The sequence below is a fragment of the Ruditapes philippinarum genome, unplaced genomic scaffold, assembly GCF_026571515.1.
Source record: "Ruditapes philippinarum isolate M1 unplaced genomic scaffold, ASM2657151v2 ctg3554_1_1_1_1, whole genome shotgun sequence".
Taxonomy (NCBI): domain Eukaryota; kingdom Metazoa; phylum Mollusca; class Bivalvia; order Venerida; family Veneridae; genus Ruditapes; species Ruditapes philippinarum.
Genome location: NW_026861669.1, coordinates 33,812 through 52,162, shown reverse-complemented (window position 1 = coordinate 52,162; position 18,351 = coordinate 33,812). Strand labels below are relative to the sequence as shown.

Here is an 18,351-nt window from a genome sequence, read left to right as displayed (position 1 = left end):
CATGTATACTTATTAAAGCTGGATTGTTTCATCAGTTTCAACTAGTACTGGTGTCACATGACAAGGGATCTATCCTGTGATCCAGAGTCTGTGAGGCAATTCCCGACCCCGTTATACCTATGCCACCTCTAACCTTAATTGGCACTTAAAGATTTATTTCAATTGGTTTAATGATGACAGAAATTATGAATATACAAAGCTTATTCATGAATTTTATTAATATTAATGAAGACATAGATACATAAATAAATAACTGATTAACATTATTTTACAACTACACTTAAATATTTACAAGCAAGCATAAAATTAGCATAAAAAAAGAAGTAAAAAAATACATTCCCTAAAAAATCAGTGAAAATAGAAGTTTAAGATATAAAGTTCAGTATTGTTTTCATAAATTAACATTTCTAATTAGATGGAAAATTTTGATGTTTCAATAAAACTCAAGGACTTAAATGTGAAATGTCAGTTAAATTGACATTAGTTAACATGGTTTAAATGAAAATTAATTATGTACAAAATTATTATATGTTATATTAAAGTGGATAATTGTCATTTTAAGTAGAGAAGTTATTTTTGAATTATGCACTGCTTGTACTGACGCTCCTTATATTAATGAAAGCTTGCACCAAGATGTTTCGTTTCAAACTGCATGTACTGTCTCATTTAATTACAAGGTGCTTAAATTATTGGTACCTAATTGAGAATTTTATGCCCTTTACAACAGAATTTTACCTACATGTATACACGCGTTTTAACTATATTAATGTCATTTTTCATTGGATCTTTATGTGGATTAATCAGTTAAAGTCTTTGCAAGAGTTATGGGTCATGGTTATTGACCTGAAGTTCTCCTTTTGCATAATCTAATCCTTTACAACTTTTCCTTTAAACCTTTTACAACTACTTTTTTCCCAAAGACCAGTCCTCAATCAATCAATCAATCAAGCAAGCACTAAGATTTAAGTTGAGCATATGCTCTCTTGTTAACATTTTTTTATCCTTTATTGTTGTATTTTCAGTATAAATTAGAGTCTAGACTGTTACAATGAAGCATGTAATAGTAAATGTTTATTTTATGTTCACTAATTTGCCATGATGTTGCATAATTATTAAAAAAAGATACATAAATTGTTTTTTTAAATTTTCTCCATGTCTCAAGCTACATTTACCCTTCTTTAATGCTCAGTTTAACATGCCTCAAACTCTGCATTTAACTGTGCAATGAGTTTTTTTTTCTTTTACTTCTAAACGTAAGAAAATTATTTAAATTTTAAATAAGTTTTCTAAAGTAGGTCTTTTCATACCCCACATAACCATCACCTATTTGAGAGTGAAAAACAAGCCCACTTAAAAAAAATGCTTTTATTAAAAGTCACTAAAGAATATAATATATACCGGTATAGCAAAATGAAATTTTTATAACAGTTTCTACTTTATTCTGAATAAAAAAAAATATTTTGTTTCCTATTTACCTATAAAATTCACTTAACATTATCAATCTAACATAAATTGAATTTTGAATTTTCATTTAAACCATAATTGGATATTCTACTTAATTTTAATTGAAAGAAGAAGTCATTTGGAAGCTTTAAATGGTGTATTTGATAGAGATGATGAGTTATAATGTATAGAAAATACATATAGTCTAAAATGATTCGATTTATATTCTTAATATTTAATAGATTTTGTTTATCAAGAAATGCATTTTAGATTTTGATTAAAAACATTTTGACAGCTTTATGAAAATAGAAAGAAAAATTAGGTTTGTGAAATTATATTTGGGTAAATAAGATAATTATAGTTGAACAGTTGATAATCAAATGGGGGAAATTTGTTATGAATGTTGGGGATTGACAAATTGATACATGTAATACCTTAAAGGTATTGTTGTTTTGTGATCTATGTTGCGCGTACCTCTACTTCTTGTTACTCCATCCTCGTTAGTTTATGATTCAACAAACTGCTTCAGCTGATTACATTCTTCAGCTTGGGGCAGGTTATATTCTATTTGTTCAAATAATTTGTTTGAAAATATATCTTAAACAAAAATCTACCATTTTGAAATATAAAGTAAAATTGATCTGCGCAACTCATAATTTGTAACATTTTGCCAGTGAACTTAATGAAGCGTAGTTTTGTAGTTTGTACTGCCGTGATTTGTCAAACAAGGTGATTTATCTTTGATTGAAATTTAATTGAAAATTCTTTCAGTCCATACAGTGTGAATAATTTATGATGGAAACAAAGCGCTTGACAACAAAAACTAATTAATTTGCATTTTGCATTCCTTGTACTTTTTTGTCATTTTTGAAAAAGAAAATCCATTGGAATTTTGCCCACTTTTTTGTTAGATAGCTTCAAGTTTTGTTGAGAATTTTATTGCTGTTCTTAAATATAGTATAAGAAATTTTTTTAACAAGCAATTGTGATGTTTTTACTTCATTGTATTTTCTTTCACTTTCAGGACAAATGGTGACCCAGTCAAGTTATGAGTGTTTCACCGAGTTAATCATTCATCATAACCAATGATCTGCCTCTATACTAGTCATGTGACCAAAGGTCAACAAAGAGTGATTCAAGGTCAACATAGTGTCAACTGTTTTCATGTTCATGAAACAGCAACAAAAGGACTGTATTAATGCATTTCATCTGTAAACAAGAGACATGAACTGATGAAAAATGAATGTGATAATGCATATGTAAGGCACTGGCGATGAAATATATAGGTCAAGGTTACGTCAAGGTGACTTTGCATCTGTATGCTAAAAATAGAATGCTACAATAATTGATAGTATATTACTATTTATAAATGAGTGTCAAACCAGAAATTGCCAAAACTGAAAGAATAACATCTGATATACTCAAAAATTGGAAACAATGATTTCATTTCACAGTTACATTCAGAAAATTGAGAACAGTTCAATTACACGAAAATGTTAAAGATTTCTTTGACAGCTTTATGAAAAGACGAAATGTTCATAAATTATAAAATTTCAAATTTTTGTTAACTTTCTCACCTTTAGTATGACTGCATGAAACAAGCTGATTCAGAAATAAAGATTTTCTCTAAATGTCTCTGGGCTTTTTGACATGTTAAAAATGGCATTTTATTCAATATTTTGAGAGATCATAAATTATATATTTTTGTACACCATAATGTATACTATACACATCATCAGAACTATATTTAGAATTTTGTGATATAGCTCTATATTAAGAAATAGATCTGTAGAAAGTTGATATCTTTATATAACTAATCTAAATTTCATGTTATCCTGCCAAACTTATGTAATAGATTCATCCTGCTTAGATTTTTGCACCAACCATTGTTAATTTGTTTCCATATCAAAATCATGGATCTCCCATTATGCCAAGTGGTTAAGTGGTTGCCAACTGTAAACAAGTTGCCCTCAGGGCTGTTGGTTTAAATCCCTCGAGGGGCTTCAGATTCTTTCATTGAGGTATGGCTTAAATCCAGCCTAGCTCATATGGAAGCTTCATGGCTCCACTCTTGTGTCAGTTTGTACGTTAGACACATGGGCACCTGAGGTCTTCTTCCAACAGTTTAACTTGAAAAGCTTCACAAGACATTTACATTTATATATTCATGTCTTATTCCTGTAAAAATTATATTTTTCTTCAAGAATGAAACAACTTATTTAATAATTTAGAAAGAAAAGTGTTTGCATTCATAAATATCATCAGCATTATTGTCCATCTTTTTTAAAGAAAAATGTTCTGTTTAAAATTCAGTAAAATTTGATTTTTTTTTTACAGCTGTTTAAATTGTCTTCCTCATTTTATAGGTAGTAATGCTACAAGCAAAAAACAGTCCTATTGTCTAACTTCTGTAGCACTTTGAATTGTAAATATTAAATGTTTGTATAGAGTATGTTTATGTTATTTATCAGGTGCAAAAATAAACAAGTTTAGTTTGTTAAGTGCTTTTGATCAAATTTTATTAAGAAAATTCTTGGCCAGTATGCTGCGGGGATTCTTTGCTGGGCAAAATTATAAAGAACATTTTTTTCCCTCACTGTTTATTGTTTTTGTCATTTTTAAAAGGTTTCAAAAGTATACAACATAGAATTTAATGTCCTTAAGTAGTTCCTGGTATGATTTTTAATTTCATTTGTTTATTTAGACACATGCAAAGCTATCATTTTTCATTTGATAATGCAATCTTTTGCAAAAAAAGGCGAGGATTTCTTAAAAGCATAAGTGCTAGTTTGATATTTAAAACTCGGTAATATATTACAAAGTTGTGTGCAATCGTTGATAAAAACATGTTACATGCTGTGATCTTACATATCAACAAGTACAATTTGTAATTGGTAATATGGTTTCATATAAAGAAATATCATTATCAGTGTTACTTCCCTTTGTCAATATCACATCATTTGTATTATACTTGAATATTATAGATATTGTACAATTTAATTATATCTAAGCTTTAACTATTTAAAGTATTTCTTCTCTGTTTTTAACATAACCACGCCAAAACAAGTATATTTTAAAAAATATGTGAATCAATTTATTCTAAATTAAATAAAAATAATGTATGTTCACAAGGGTCCCCACAGCTTTATGTGAAAGAAAAATGTTACTGTTACGTACTCAGAAAACTATGTTATAAATATATATATGATAATTATATATAGATACTATAGATTTGCAATATATTATAATGACTGTTCTTGTTTGTATATTGTTATACATGTATTAAAAAATATAATGTATATGTTTTTGTATATTTGTTACAGTTGTTTACAAAGTCTACTTATAAATTTTTGCTTCCAGAGATCTCGAGGTTTCATAAAATAATAATTACAGAATTTAATTAAGGTAGCTATTCACTATTTCATTAGTAAGAAAAAAACACACATCAAATTAATGTAAAAGCGGTTCCACATTATTTTGTTACCTGACATTATGTTAGGATCGACTGGTCTTGTTATACTGGGGTCTTAAAATATCCAGTATTGAGACATAAATATTTGTCGATATGATTATATATTATGATTATATTTCTGAATATTTATTTTGGTATCTAATTTGCGATGTTTCAACCTCGGAACTATCCATTAATAGTCTCACCAATTTCAATGTCAAGATAGTTACATGTATTAATCTTGAGAGGTGATAAGTATAAAGTGTAGTCAGGCTGCGGGGACGTGCAGACTTGCCCGACTATGTACTCATGGCACGTACAAGTCATAATTCACACTAAAATTATGTCTGAATAATTGAGTTTATTAATGTACCTAATACTTAAAAATTACATTCTTTATTGTAATTTGCATTGCTTTCTTTATTTGTATGTTGTAAACATTATAAGTCGTAGATGAAAACAAAAACAAGACATTTAAGGTACTAATTAAAATGTTTAAGTTTGGAAAGTTGGCAGTTTATGTATAGAGAATGGTTTTTACTGTTTTGATATACATGTAGATGTTTGAAACATATCTTCATTTCATCATTATTTAGTCCAACTCATTATACTAAGAGTCTAAGACTTGAGTTTAAAAATTTTCATTTTTTATTTCTTTTTTATGTATGGCCGATACCTTCACCTTTTCTGACCCTCTACTGATACAAATTTGTCTCAAAATCTGCTCAATACATCAAATTATTTTAACTTATAATTATATGTATGAAATGGTACAAGAGTCAGCTACTTCGTGAATTGAAAACTATATATTAATGGTTTTTCTATAATTGTATAGAAAAATATGTACTTCGAGTTTGCGAAGTAAAGCATTGAAAACAATCCTCTAGGCACAATTTTAGTCATGTCTTTTAAAGACCAAATTAAAAGCATTAAACCTTGCAAGTAAGGCCTTGTCGCCGTCAATTTAACAAAAAAATGGATATTGACTTTTCTCTTAAAAACGTTGTAAACTATTTTTATGTCAGTTCACCTTGTATGATGAAAGTCAACTTAAACTGTCCACAAACCTGCATAAAAACCAGCATAATTTAAGATCACGAGCAACTTTTTATGTGGTTAATAATAACTCTATTTTCATTTTATATGCTTTAGGAAATTTTGGAGTTTATCATTTTGTTAAGATAAGAAAAAATGTTGTTGATTTGAGTTCACTTTTCTTCATAAAGAAAATTAGGTTAATTAAGATAACTGGAGTCTTCATGTACACAGAAGGAAATAAAATACAATTATCTACATGTATATCTATGTACTTTTAAAATTTCACATGAAAAGTTTCATGTTTTTCATTCAAATTAAAAAAAAAGAACTTGAATATTTTTGTAATACCATTGGCCTATTTTTAACCAGGTTTTCCGAAGGAAAAAACTGGTTATTAACCAGGTTTTCCGAAGGAAAAAACTGGTTATTAGATTGAGGTATGTCGGCGGGCGGGCGGCGGATGGGCGGGCGGGCCGTCTGGGCGTAAACAATTTCTTCTGTGCGCAACTCCTCCTACATTTCTCAACGGATTTTGACCAAACTTTCACAGAAGCTTTGTCATCAAGTGCCCTCGCGCATATTGTCGGGGTTTGCGATTAGATAATATTTGACCTAATTATGGCCCTTTGTTTTTTTTTCCTTATATAAAATATATAGTGAACAATTTCTTCTGTGCGCAACTCCTCCTACATTTCTCAACGGATTTTGACCAAACTTTCTCAGAAGCTTTGTCATCAAGTGCCCTGTCACATATTGCCAGGGTTTTGCAATTGGTATATATTTGACCTAATTATGGCCCTTTGTTTTTTTTCCTTATATAGAATATATAGTGAACAATTTCTTCTGTGCGCAACTCCTCCTACATTTCTCAACGGATTTTGACCAAACTTTCTTAGAAGCTTTGTTATCAAGTGCCTGGCACATATTGTCGGGGTTTTGTGATTGGATAATATTTGACCGAATTATGGCCCTTTGTATATTTTTTCCTTATACAGAATATATAGAGAAACAATTTCTTCTGTGCTCAACTCCTCCTACATTTCTCAACGGATTTTGACCAAACTTTCTTAGAAGCTTTGTTATCAAGTGCCTGGCACATGTTGTTGGGGTTTTGTGATTGGATAATATTTGGACCGAATTATGGCCCTTTGTATATTTTTTCCTTATACAGAATATATAGTGAACAATTTCTACAGTGCGCAACTTCTCCTACATTTCTCAATGGATTTTGACCAAACTTTCACAGAAGCTTTGTCATCAAGTGCCCTGGCGCTCACTAAATTCCCATGTTTCTTCCAAGACATCATTCAAGTATTTTTTTAAAATTGTGAACATACTTTTCTTGATATCGCACAAAACACCACACGCCAATATTGTTGACAAAAGAAAATGACAAGAGACGCAAAAATGCAAAAATTAAGCAAAAATAAAGTACTGTTTACCTTTCTAAAATATTTGGGAAAAAAAGGCGAATAGACAACATAAAATTTCTCAATCATTTTTGTTTGAGGAATATTAAAAAAGCCATAATTCCTCCTAAAAGTTCAATTAAAAACAAATGCCCCTTCATGACAAAGCTTCTGTGAAATGTTTTGCTGAAAACCTGGTTGCATCGCATTGCGATGTTCCTTGTTTTTTTTTATCTCTTTGATGTTTTTTTTCCCATCAATTGTGTCATAATCATTCTTGCAAATTTGCCATTTTTTCATTCACAGGTTTATAAAAGTAACCAAATTTTGTTTTACTTTAATTTCCTATTTTTCTCTCAAGAACTTCATCACTTTAATCTTGAACCATTTTTTTCTACCTCAGACATTTCTTGTATCATTTACAACAGGTTTTATCTTCCATGATAATATAAATAAAAGAAGTATGTGACATTAGAATGTTGAAATTATCATATATTTTACTGTTTACATTTGTCTTGTCACACACAACATAATGTTCCTTCAAATGGCAAAATTACTGTCCAATTAATCTATATCATTTGTAAAATTTATTTTTGAAAAATACTCCATTAATTGATGGCGTGTTCTGACAAAGAAACTCCAAACTTTTGCCGAAATTCACAGAGCTCTATAGGGTTCCTCTGCCTTAAGTTCAACCACAGACTTTAATTAAAGTGACCACCACTATATTTAGAATCATCTACTCTAGACATGTACTCTTAAGCCATTTAATTGTATTTGTCAGGAAAAATTCAGGAAACATATTATTTGTACATTATACATACATTCATTCTATTCTTGCAATTGTTTTCTCGTTTTTTTTTACATGAAAATATTTTGATATGCTGTCAACATCAAACATTTGTACTTCATCTTTAACTATCGGAGTGTTAACAATAACATGTACTTGTGTTTTGTTGGACTTTTTAGGTGAATAATATTTATTCTTTTGAGAGTCATTGTTTTTCATGAATGATATGTTAGATTTTATATCTGCTTTAAAGGTAAATCTCATTATTAAACACTCATTATTTGCTAATTTCATACTACATTTAAATGTTGCAAAATTATGATGTATTAAATTATTAGATATTTTGCAGTGAGTTTTTTCTGTAAGAAAAAAAGACACATTTTATAATATAACATAATGTGCCATTATCACATAAAACTGCCAAAACATTCTTAAAATATTGCAGGGTCATCTGTTACCATAGTAACCTTTTTATACTGAATATGCCATCATTTATTTTAACTTTTTGTTAAAAAAGTTTCACAAAAACAGTAGTGACTTTACTTAACCTGCATTTGGGGATATTTTGGTTTATTTGTACATTTTGTATGATTTTTTTCTCATTTTGAGTGCTTCTTTTTCTAAAACATAGATAAGATATTCATATAAAAAGTTTTCTTATTTTTTGTAAGAAAAAATTAAAGTCAAAAATGATATGTTTATTGTTTATTGAGTGTTTCGTGTTAAGTCAATAATAAAACAGAAACTAATAATTGACTCATTTTAACTGTAATCAAAATGCTTTCTGTTTGCGTATTAAAGTTTACTGAAAGAACAGAAAGCATTTTATTAACTTTAACATAAACATTACGAGACTTGATTTTTTGTCTCTCACCTGAATTATGTTCTAAGACACTCCCATGTACCTGTTATTTGTTGGAGAAATTTCGTTATGATACTAAATTAAGATTTGTTATTTGTTAGACTATTTTGATACCATGCAATAATTACATTCCATTATTCAATTATATATGTATATTTACTTATTCATAATATTTATATAAATAAAACAAGAAGAAACGATCTATGCAAGCAATAAATGTGGTTTTTTTTTTACTTTTTACTCGCTGAAGATTCTCCGGAAACATTCGACATAAGCTCATTAAATTATAATACTTTTTTATAATCCAGAGTAAACAAAAATCTTGCCAGACAGCCGCTTTAATAATATGTGACTATTTACAATATTAAGAAAGTATATATGTAAAAAAATCTAGTAAGCGTTTGTCAATAAAATGACAGAAAATCAGGAAAGTGTCATCCAAACTATAATGTATGAATGAAATGTAGTGCAAAGTTTTGGTAAGTTCTCTGGAACGAAAAGAATCGACGTGTGACTATTGCTAAAAGATTTAAGCCGTCTCACGACAAAACCAACATAGCGCGTTTGCAACCAGCATGGATCCAGACCAGCCTGCGCAGTCTGATCAGGATCCATGCTGTTCGCTATCAGTTTCTCTACTTGTAATAGGGTTGGTAAGCGAACAGCATGGATCCAGACCAGCCTGCGCAGTCTGATCAGGATCCATGCTGTTCGCTTACCAAACCTATTACAAGTAGAGAAACTGATAGCGAACAGCATGGATCCTGATCAGACTGCGCAGGCTGGTCTGGATCCATGCTGGTCGCAAACCCATTATGTTGGTTTTGTCGTGATGCGGCTCATCTCTTAATATGTTCGTACTTCATTAAAACGTAGTTCATACGAATAATTGGTCACCTTTTCTTCATGCTCTGTCAAACTAAATTATTTCTTTTATCGACTATTTAATAATACCCCGGAACACTAAAACTAAACTTTCAATATGAAGAAGAGAGTACTTAAGACGAATTGATCACGGCTTTAATTGATCCGCGGAAAAAATAGTCCGTGGAACTATTTGAGGACATTACAATATAAGAGGCTTATGCCACACTCTTAAGGCGCTAGATTACCTTAATTTATAAAAACTTTTCTGTCAGGTGTATGCAGGGTTCAAGACTAAAAGGTGAACCTTGGTAGTTTATTTGTATTGAATGAAATGTAGGAATGCACGAATGTTGAGGAAAATAACTATATAAATCATGTTTGATTAAATTGTCGATAGACATTTATTGCTACAAAATTACATTTATTTGTAACAAAAATAGCCCCCAACACGGGTAGTTACAACAATAAATGTTTTGAACTATGGTTGATATATCAAGCAAAGGTTAAGGTTTATATCTGAGGTCTGCTGACAATGAAGCAACGCAAAGTGCATAGAAAATGTTCCACAATGACAAAATGATTAACATACTTCTGTCATTTTTGGAAATGAATATACAATAACATATGTACCGAGGTTTGTTTCACCATCGACACATTCAGCTCTTTATTCCTTGATTGCAGTTGTAGTGACGGGTTATGCAACAAAATATTTAGCCAATATTTCATTGGACCATAAAATTTTAAAGATCGCTTATTCCAGAACTACCGGTATGCCATTGTCATTGTCATTAACTAAGTAGGTTAAAGCCCTTAACCTGCTAAAGAGTGGTCGACCTTTGTCGCCAGTATAGAGAGCCTCAACAGTCTGACCATCTCTGCAAGTATAGAGAGTCTCAACAGTCTGACCATCTCTGCCAGTATAGAGAGCCTCAACAGTCTGACCATCTCTGCCAGTATAGAGAGTCTCAACAGTCTGACCATCTCTGCCAGTATAGAGAGCCTCAACAGTCTGACCATCTCTGCAGTTCCATCAGGATTTATACTGTTTGCTGACCAACTGCGGATATTTGTCTTAATATCCCACAAGAAGATACTGGACAGTTAAAAACAACGGAAGCTGGACAAGTCTTTGCTCAGTTAGTTACGGGTTAGATATGATGTCCATTTTATGCCAAATCATGTTGACTTAGCAAAATATAGTGGGATTACGGTCAATTATACGAAACTCACCGTTCATTTGATGACCATAAAAAGATTTCTTGGATAGCGTCACTTCGATATACATTGTAAATGAAAAGTTTTATTGGTTGAAAACATCAACAAGAAAAAATAATAGATTCTGAAAGATTAATTTCACAACAGCCGCGTTCATACCCTGTTAATCATTAACTATAAATAGACATAGGCGTGATGTTGGTAAACATTAATTTACCAAAAAAGCTCATGTACAAGTACATGGATATTACATTAATATATTAATGCGATGCACGTGAAAAGCACGAGATTTGTATAAACACTAAATAGTCTTCATTTGTAAAAATCATATTCATACAAAACTACAAATGTACATGTAATAAATCATTATATATACATTTGTATTAATGTACATTAGTATCATTAATAGTGTAACAGTTCATTACATATGAGCCGCGTCACGACAAAACCAACATAGTGGGTTTTCGACCAGCATGGATCCAGACCAGCCTGCGCATCCGCGCAGTCTGATCAGGATCCATGCTGTTCGCTTACCAACTCTATTACTAGTGGACTGATCAGACTGCGCGGATGCGCAGGCTAGTCTGGATCCATGCTGTTCGCAAACCCACTATGTTGGTTTTGTCGTGACGCGGCTAATATATTTCATTGTATTCTGTGAGTAGTTATTAAATAAATCGTAAGGAAGCAAAATGTTTAATGGTAAAAATCGAAAACGTTTTGACTTTTGTCCAAAATGTAGCTGCACTAGTATTGTTCAGAACATAAACAAACAACCTTCTTTTGTCCCTGTAAATGCATCAACAACCAAAAGCAACACTCGAAACTTTAAATATAAAAACATGTACAGGGTAACATTTTTCTTATTTTCTACTTCAGAAGATCAAATAGGATTAAAATAATTTTCTTTTTGATGGGTTTTTATGAAGTAAGAAACATTTTATCGTAATAGTTTTTTTTTCATGCTTCGGATATTTTCTCTCAATGATTCATTCATAAGTATGTAAATTTATTCATATATAATACCTTACACTAAATGATTAACACATGTAACCTTATAAGGCCCCACTGGTTGTGAAACGATTTGTCAAAATTTGATAAAAGATCTTGTAGTTGTCAAAACATCCCTGTTTATGTAAAATATGTCAGGTTTCGGACATCATATAAAATAAGTTCGGAATGAATGAATGAATGAATGAATGAATGAATGAATGAATGAAGGAAGGGAGGAAGGAAGGAACGAACGAACGAACGAACGAATGAGTTTCAAAAACAGCTAACAAAATAATCTACTTATAAAATAAAATCTAAAATCAATAATAGCACCAATTTCAAGAAAAAATGTGGAAGTAAAAACTCAATGTGCATATGCGTGCTTTCAGAAATATTTTAATATGCAAGTCATATATGAGAAGCAAACTCATTTTGTATTGCTAATACTGGATTCCGTGGTTCTTTTCAAACTAAATATATGCCAAAATAATCTTAAATAGGTAAAATATTCAAACCCCATGCAAGCAACGTAGGCGTTGTGGGTAAAAAATTCCGCCTTTTTGCCCTTAATATTTTCAAGTGTTATTAGCATGGTAACATTTTTATACGCATCAAGGGAGTTAAATCTTTGATTGTTAATTTCCTGTCAATTATGCGTTATCTACCTTTGAAGTAAAGTGTTTCATAGCGCATACATTTAGAATTTTGATACCCGCGCCCCATTTTGACGTTGAGTTTACGACAATCTATTAATTTTAACGTCATAAACCGACGTCATAAATTATAGCGTCACTTGTTGCTTGCCAACGCTAAGACGCCAGAATGTAATGAAAAACGAAAATAAGTCGTATCGATTTATTCAGGGTCTTTTAGAGATATTTGGAGACAACCACAGATAACAAATGTCTCTAGAAATCTCAGTAGGGACTCAGGCTGGGATTTTTGAGTCGCGTGTAATTGCCAGCTACATTATAGAACTGTTGAAGAAATGTCATGAAATTCGCGATCTTTATGGTGCCCTCGCAGAAGAATTGAAACAAGGACGCGAAAGTTTAAATGAACATGAGCAGACGATAGACAATATGCAGATTACAGTGCAAGCATTTAGTGAAACAATGGACAAGATAGGAGTTCGAATGCTACAAGAAAACATTGCGGTATCACAAAGGCACACACAAATTGATGCTCTCAAACGGGATATTGGTATGTACTTAATCTTGAAATGTTAATGTTGTATTAATGTCACTTGATCTACAATTTTCAATGTTTATAAATAATTGCGCGGCCATCTGGGCGTGTGTTTTATTTAATCTGGTGATAAGCATCTCACATGTTCTATATAGATATCAATTATTACAATATTATAAAACACATGTTGCTCCTTTCTACAGAAATAAAAAATCATTTCTGAAGCTTCATGTGCCTCTAAACATTATATGAACTGATCCAGTTTCTAAGCAAGGCAAATCAACTACACAAATTCAATAAGTTAAGGGTTAAATTTAAGTAATATGTTTGCGTCTTTCAGCGGTGTTGTCCGAGTACATAGAAAATGGCAGTCAACATCAGCAGGCGACAACAAATCGAAAAGAGGAACATCTGAATGACGTCAAAACACGTCGAGGTGAAATATTGTTTTTATCTTTACACCAAAATTAGATAAAAATTGTAGAGTAAAATATTCAAATAGGCCATTTCTTCATAATATCGTTTTGCATAAAGAAATCGGATTGAAAGGTTTAGTACAGGCAAAATAATGCTCGTAGACATAAATAATCTGCAAAAAATCAAAGCGCTGGAAGTACTGTGAAAACAAACTTATCCGATGGTGAGAGAGGTAGTGAACAATTTATTTTCAAAGCACTGCCATGGAAACGCATTATTAGGGATGACGTTACTTTTAGATATATGTGAAAACTTTCACAATATCATCAGTAACTTTTTGGCAGTATCAGTTAGGTCCTGTTCATTTTTACATAGAGTAACATTGAAATTGTGAATTCTTCCAGAAGTCATGTGTTTTACTTAATTAAATGGTATGCAAGCAACATTGAAAAGTTAAACCATCCTAGAAAAGAAGCAAATCTGTTATTTTTTATTTTCAAGGAACTTTTAATATTGTAAGTAAAGATTGGTTAAAGTATTTAATCTTTCAAATTATGATTATTAACTTTTTGCGCTAATATCCATGTAAAGTTTGTAGATTTCTAATATAAACATAAAAAATTAAGCTACTTAAAGCTTAAATTCTGGTAAAAAAATGAACGGACGTGCAGACTGGTGGGAAAAGATCGTCAGTTTCGGTTAGGACAGGTAAAGAACATTATATCTTTGCCTTGTGTCAAATAGTCATGTGATATTCACCATAGTTCATTTGAGCCGCGTCACGACAAAACCAACATAGTGCGTTTGCGAACAGCATGGATCCAGACCAGCCTGCGCATCCGCGCAGTCTGATCTGGATCCATACTGTTCGCTTACCAACCCTATTACAAGAACAGAAACTGATAGCGACCAGCATGGATCCTGATCAGACTGCGCGGATGCGCAGGCTGGTCTGGATCCATGCTGGTCGCAAACGCATTATGTTGGTTTTGTCGTGACGCGGCTAATTTTATTTTATAGGAAAGATGGGGATGCAGCTAGCAAAGATGAAAACAAATATAGACAATACCTACGAGGACCTGTTTGAAACACAAGAAAAACTAATTTCTTTGAAGGTATTCATCTAATTATTTAGTAACCCTAGAAAGACCGGTGTTTGGCCTGTTTTACGTTAGGTATCTCAAGTTTTTTTTGTATTATCAATGTTCAAATAATGGCCTTTTGTGGCTTGTTTACAATAAGTGTTCTTTTTCTGTAGACGATCAGTTAGTATAGATATATTTGATGAAGATTCTTTGCTTTAAAACGACTTATCAAATTACATAGCATGTATCTATTTTGACAATTTGTTTATATTTTTATTTGTCTTTTTTTCCTTTTGTATATACCCCTTAAACATAGGCATATATTTCTGAAATCTCGTTTTTCATTTCATTTCAGTGAATTGTTTCACTAAGAAAAAAGACCTTATGCGTAATATTTTTTTATTTTGAGACATTTGACTGTTAGATTTTTTAATGAATTTGACGAGCTTTCCTTTGGAACTGTTCATTGTCAATTTTGGGGATATCAACTTGAAATTAAAATTTAGTCAGCCAATAGTAAAGAGTCTGGTCAGATTGAACAGATATACAGACTGGCCTTACAGTAAATAGATGGCAATGGCTACTCATTTCCGGTTTCAGCAATGCATATTTTACAGTATGTCTTCTTTGACTTCCGTTATCAGTTTGCAGAAAAAGGTGACTTAAAATATGCATGCAGTCAAGAATATTATGAAAACTTAGCATGGGTTTCGTTGGTTAGTCCTGTTAGATTCCTCCTTAGTCCTGTTACTTTCTTCTTATTGTTGACGAAAAATGGAAGTAAACCAATAAATTTGTCAATTACATATTTATAGGATTTACGGGAAATGAGACGTGAAGCTGAGACCGTTGAGATAGCTGCATTGAAGGACAAGTCGGCCTCGGCCACCGACAGAAAACGGTCTATCTTTATGATCACTGATAAGGGTACATATTTACAGGTGTAAAAGGTTCATTATGTCACAGAAATGCTATCATTTTTATTTCTCAAAACCTTTTTATTTTTGGTATCTTTTTACAGTTTCCAAAAAGTTAATCATTTGCCATATAGATGAAAATTTTTTGCCTCTTTTGCTCTGTTGGCGATTGGTATAATTATAGTGAATTAGTATTTTGTATAGAAGTCCAATAACCACTTTGTTTTACATTTTGCTACCTTTGCCACATAACTGCATGTCCAGCGCTACTTTCTTCATTTGTAAAACATCTAACACGCTGTAAACCCATTATTAAAACATTATTTAACACATGTTTGACATTTCTAAAGAATTTAAAAAATATGAATTTCTGAGGCATAATTTGCTTTTTATAATGGCTTTATATAAACAATATACATGTATGCTCTCTGGTTTTCAGTTGACTTTATTAATCGGTGTTTTGCTCCTAAATAAATAGATGCTTCCATCATTTCTCATAAAAGTTTATTTTGCTATTACAAGATAATACAATAGATAAATTTCGTCCAGAAACTCTATAAAGATCGCCTTTTATGGCAAATTTGAAAAAAGTTGCTCACATCTTACTTTTGTAAATCAACTGAAGGCATACGAGAGATTGTGTTATAAACCTTGTCAAAAATGTTTATTATATTTGAAAAATCTTGAACGAAAAGAAAAATCAGTCATTCCGTTTTCATTGACAATCATTGATTTTATGTTCACAGCCTTGCTTTCTTTTATTAGATTCATTCAACTTGAGTGAAATGTACGTCAATCCAACAGCGTTTGCAAAGCTGGAAGAAGACATTGAAATATTGAAGCGCCAGGTAAAAATCAAATATTTTTTTCGTTTAAAATGAATTCGTGTTTTAATTAAAATGCTCACCAATTGAATATGGTGGAGGAAATATATTAACTTTTGAAATGTTTAAAAGTCTTATTAGATTCAATATAAGTCTATATTGTTTGCTCAATATAAACGTTATATAGTTTGTATATTTATGTTAAAGTGATGATGTACAATGTTCAAAAAGTAATGAATTATCCAAAATAAAATCATGTTGCGTTCTTAATTATTTTAAGACTTTTTGTAGCATGTTAATGTGGAAAATTCTGGCATGCTGAAACGCGTGTATGAGTTATTGTTCAATTTTTCTAAAAAACATTTGGTCTCTTTTCTGATATGTGATAGAGCGTTGTTTGTTTATATTGCAGCAAGTTCAAATGGACAAACATATACAGATGCAGCTATACGAACGTGCATTCCTGCGGGACACTGCCAACTCAATTATTCAAAGAGTATTTGAACTGGAGAAAAGGGTCAGGAAAGAAACGGGCGATCATGGCTGGGAGTCAGCTTTATCCGTAGAGCCGAAATGGTACCAGGAATATTCAACGCCGAGCGTTTGGCATTCTTCACTGCCAATAACAACTGATCAACTGAAACGGATGCAAGAACTCTACACCCGGAAAGTTTCTCCCGCACGAGCAATTTGCGATGAAAATGAAAGCGAGGCGACATCCGGTGAAACTTCAGATGGAATTGTTGTGATAAATATGCAAGAATCAAGCATTTCATAAAACAATTTTATAATTCTTTTACTTTTATAATTTCTGACCATTTCAACCTGTTAATTACTGAGAACTTCACCTCCATTGCTGCATGTTTATATTGCGTATCAAGCTTCCGTACATGTATTTAGCTTTTAATTAAACAATTTTGTTATACTATGATAGTTTCTGATTTTATTTAAGACACATAAACGCACCTGAGAAAAATAACTTTTTTAATGTATATATATTAAAGATGAAAATTGTGATGTACATTGTATGTGGAGAGAATGAAATGTGCCAGTTTTCTCATTATTTATATAAGCGACATTTAGTGACATTTAGTGAGTTTTTTGTCAATATTTTACAGAATATAAACAAACCCAATTATGTAGTATATATATATATTTTATTATGATAATGATATTCTATTAATTATTCTTTTATACATAACAATATTTACATAAACTCATAACAAGATAATATATTTTACCAAACTTTAACGACGATATTTATAGACTATATATAGATACAAAACAATGAAGCACTTTTCTTAAAATATAATCATTTCCGTTTGTATAGTTTAATAATTACAATGTTGTACGACGTTTTACACAGCCATCTCTTGGTCTGTACTGTCCTCCAAGACATTCATCAGCGTTTGGACAACTCTTAAACATCACAAACAGTTGCGTCCCCTGATACATCAATGAACGATCTAGTTTTCATGAAACTGTCCATACATTCGTCTTCATTACACAAAGCCTCGTTTTCATTATCACTTTCGTCATAATCGTAGCTAAAGTCCATGCTGAAATCTTCAGACTTGGTTTCATCCATTCTTGGAAATGAGCAATCAAACGAGTAGTCAAACCCATTACTTTCATCAAAAGTGTCTAGTCCGATATCACGTGATAGAAGTGAAAATTGGTTGAGGTTCGAAATAGCTGATTCACGTCTTAGGGTCCTTGTTTGAGATGAAGACGAATCCCTGGCATTTACTTCACGTGACAGAAGAGAGAATCTGTTCAGATTCGAGATGGCTGACTCACGTCTCAGTGTTCTAGATTGGGAGTCTGTTGTCTGACCGGCATTAAATGCTAC

The 18,351-nt window shown here is 31.5% G+C and overlaps 2 protein-coding genes across 5 annotated transcripts in view; both read left to right on the top strand.

The window, feature by feature from the left end:
• LOC132716469 (uncharacterized) overlaps positions 1–9,210 on the top strand; it is a 32,298-nt gene extending 23,088 nt beyond the window's left edge. For all 4 annotated transcript variants that reach the window (XM_060699755.1, XM_060699752.1, XM_060699753.1 and 1 more), the window contains exon 3: positions 2,468–9,210. In XM_060699755.1, coding sequence (XP_060555738.1) covers positions 2,468–2,495 — 28 coding nt within the window. In that variant the 3' untranslated portion in view covers positions 2,496–9,210. The remainder of the gene's footprint in view (positions 1–2,467) is intronic.
• A 3,643-nt stretch (positions 9,211–12,853) lies between these two features.
• On the top strand, positions 12,854–17,427 carry LOC132716468 (uncharacterized). The gene is made up of 6 exons (XM_060699750.1): positions 12,854–13,271; positions 13,597–13,692; positions 14,694–14,788; positions 15,574–15,685; positions 16,441–16,523; positions 16,912–17,427. The coding sequence occupies exons 1-6, from the start codon at positions 12,971–12,973 to the stop codon at positions 17,275–17,277; spliced, it is 1,053 nt and encodes a 350-aa protein (XP_060555733.1). The 5' UTR covers positions 12,854–12,970; the 3' UTR covers positions 17,278–17,427.
• Positions 17,428–18,351: the final 924 nt, after the last annotated feature.

What these genes read in the sequence shown, in the direction of transcription:
- LOC132716468 (XM_060699750.1), top strand. Translation starts at nt 12,971, where the DNA reads ATGTCTCTAGAAATCTCAGTAGGGACTCAGGCTGGGATTTTTGAGTCG. An exon ending in TGCTCTCAAACGGGATATTG is followed by an intron (nt 13,272 to 13,596) that starts GTATGTACTTAA and finishes TGCGTCTTTCAG; the next exon opens with CGGTGTTGTCCGAGTACATA. An exon ending in TTGAAATATTGAAGCGCCAG is followed by an intron (nt 16,524 to 16,911) that starts GTAAAAATCAAA and finishes TTTATATTGCAG; the next exon opens with CAAGTTCAAATGGACAAACA.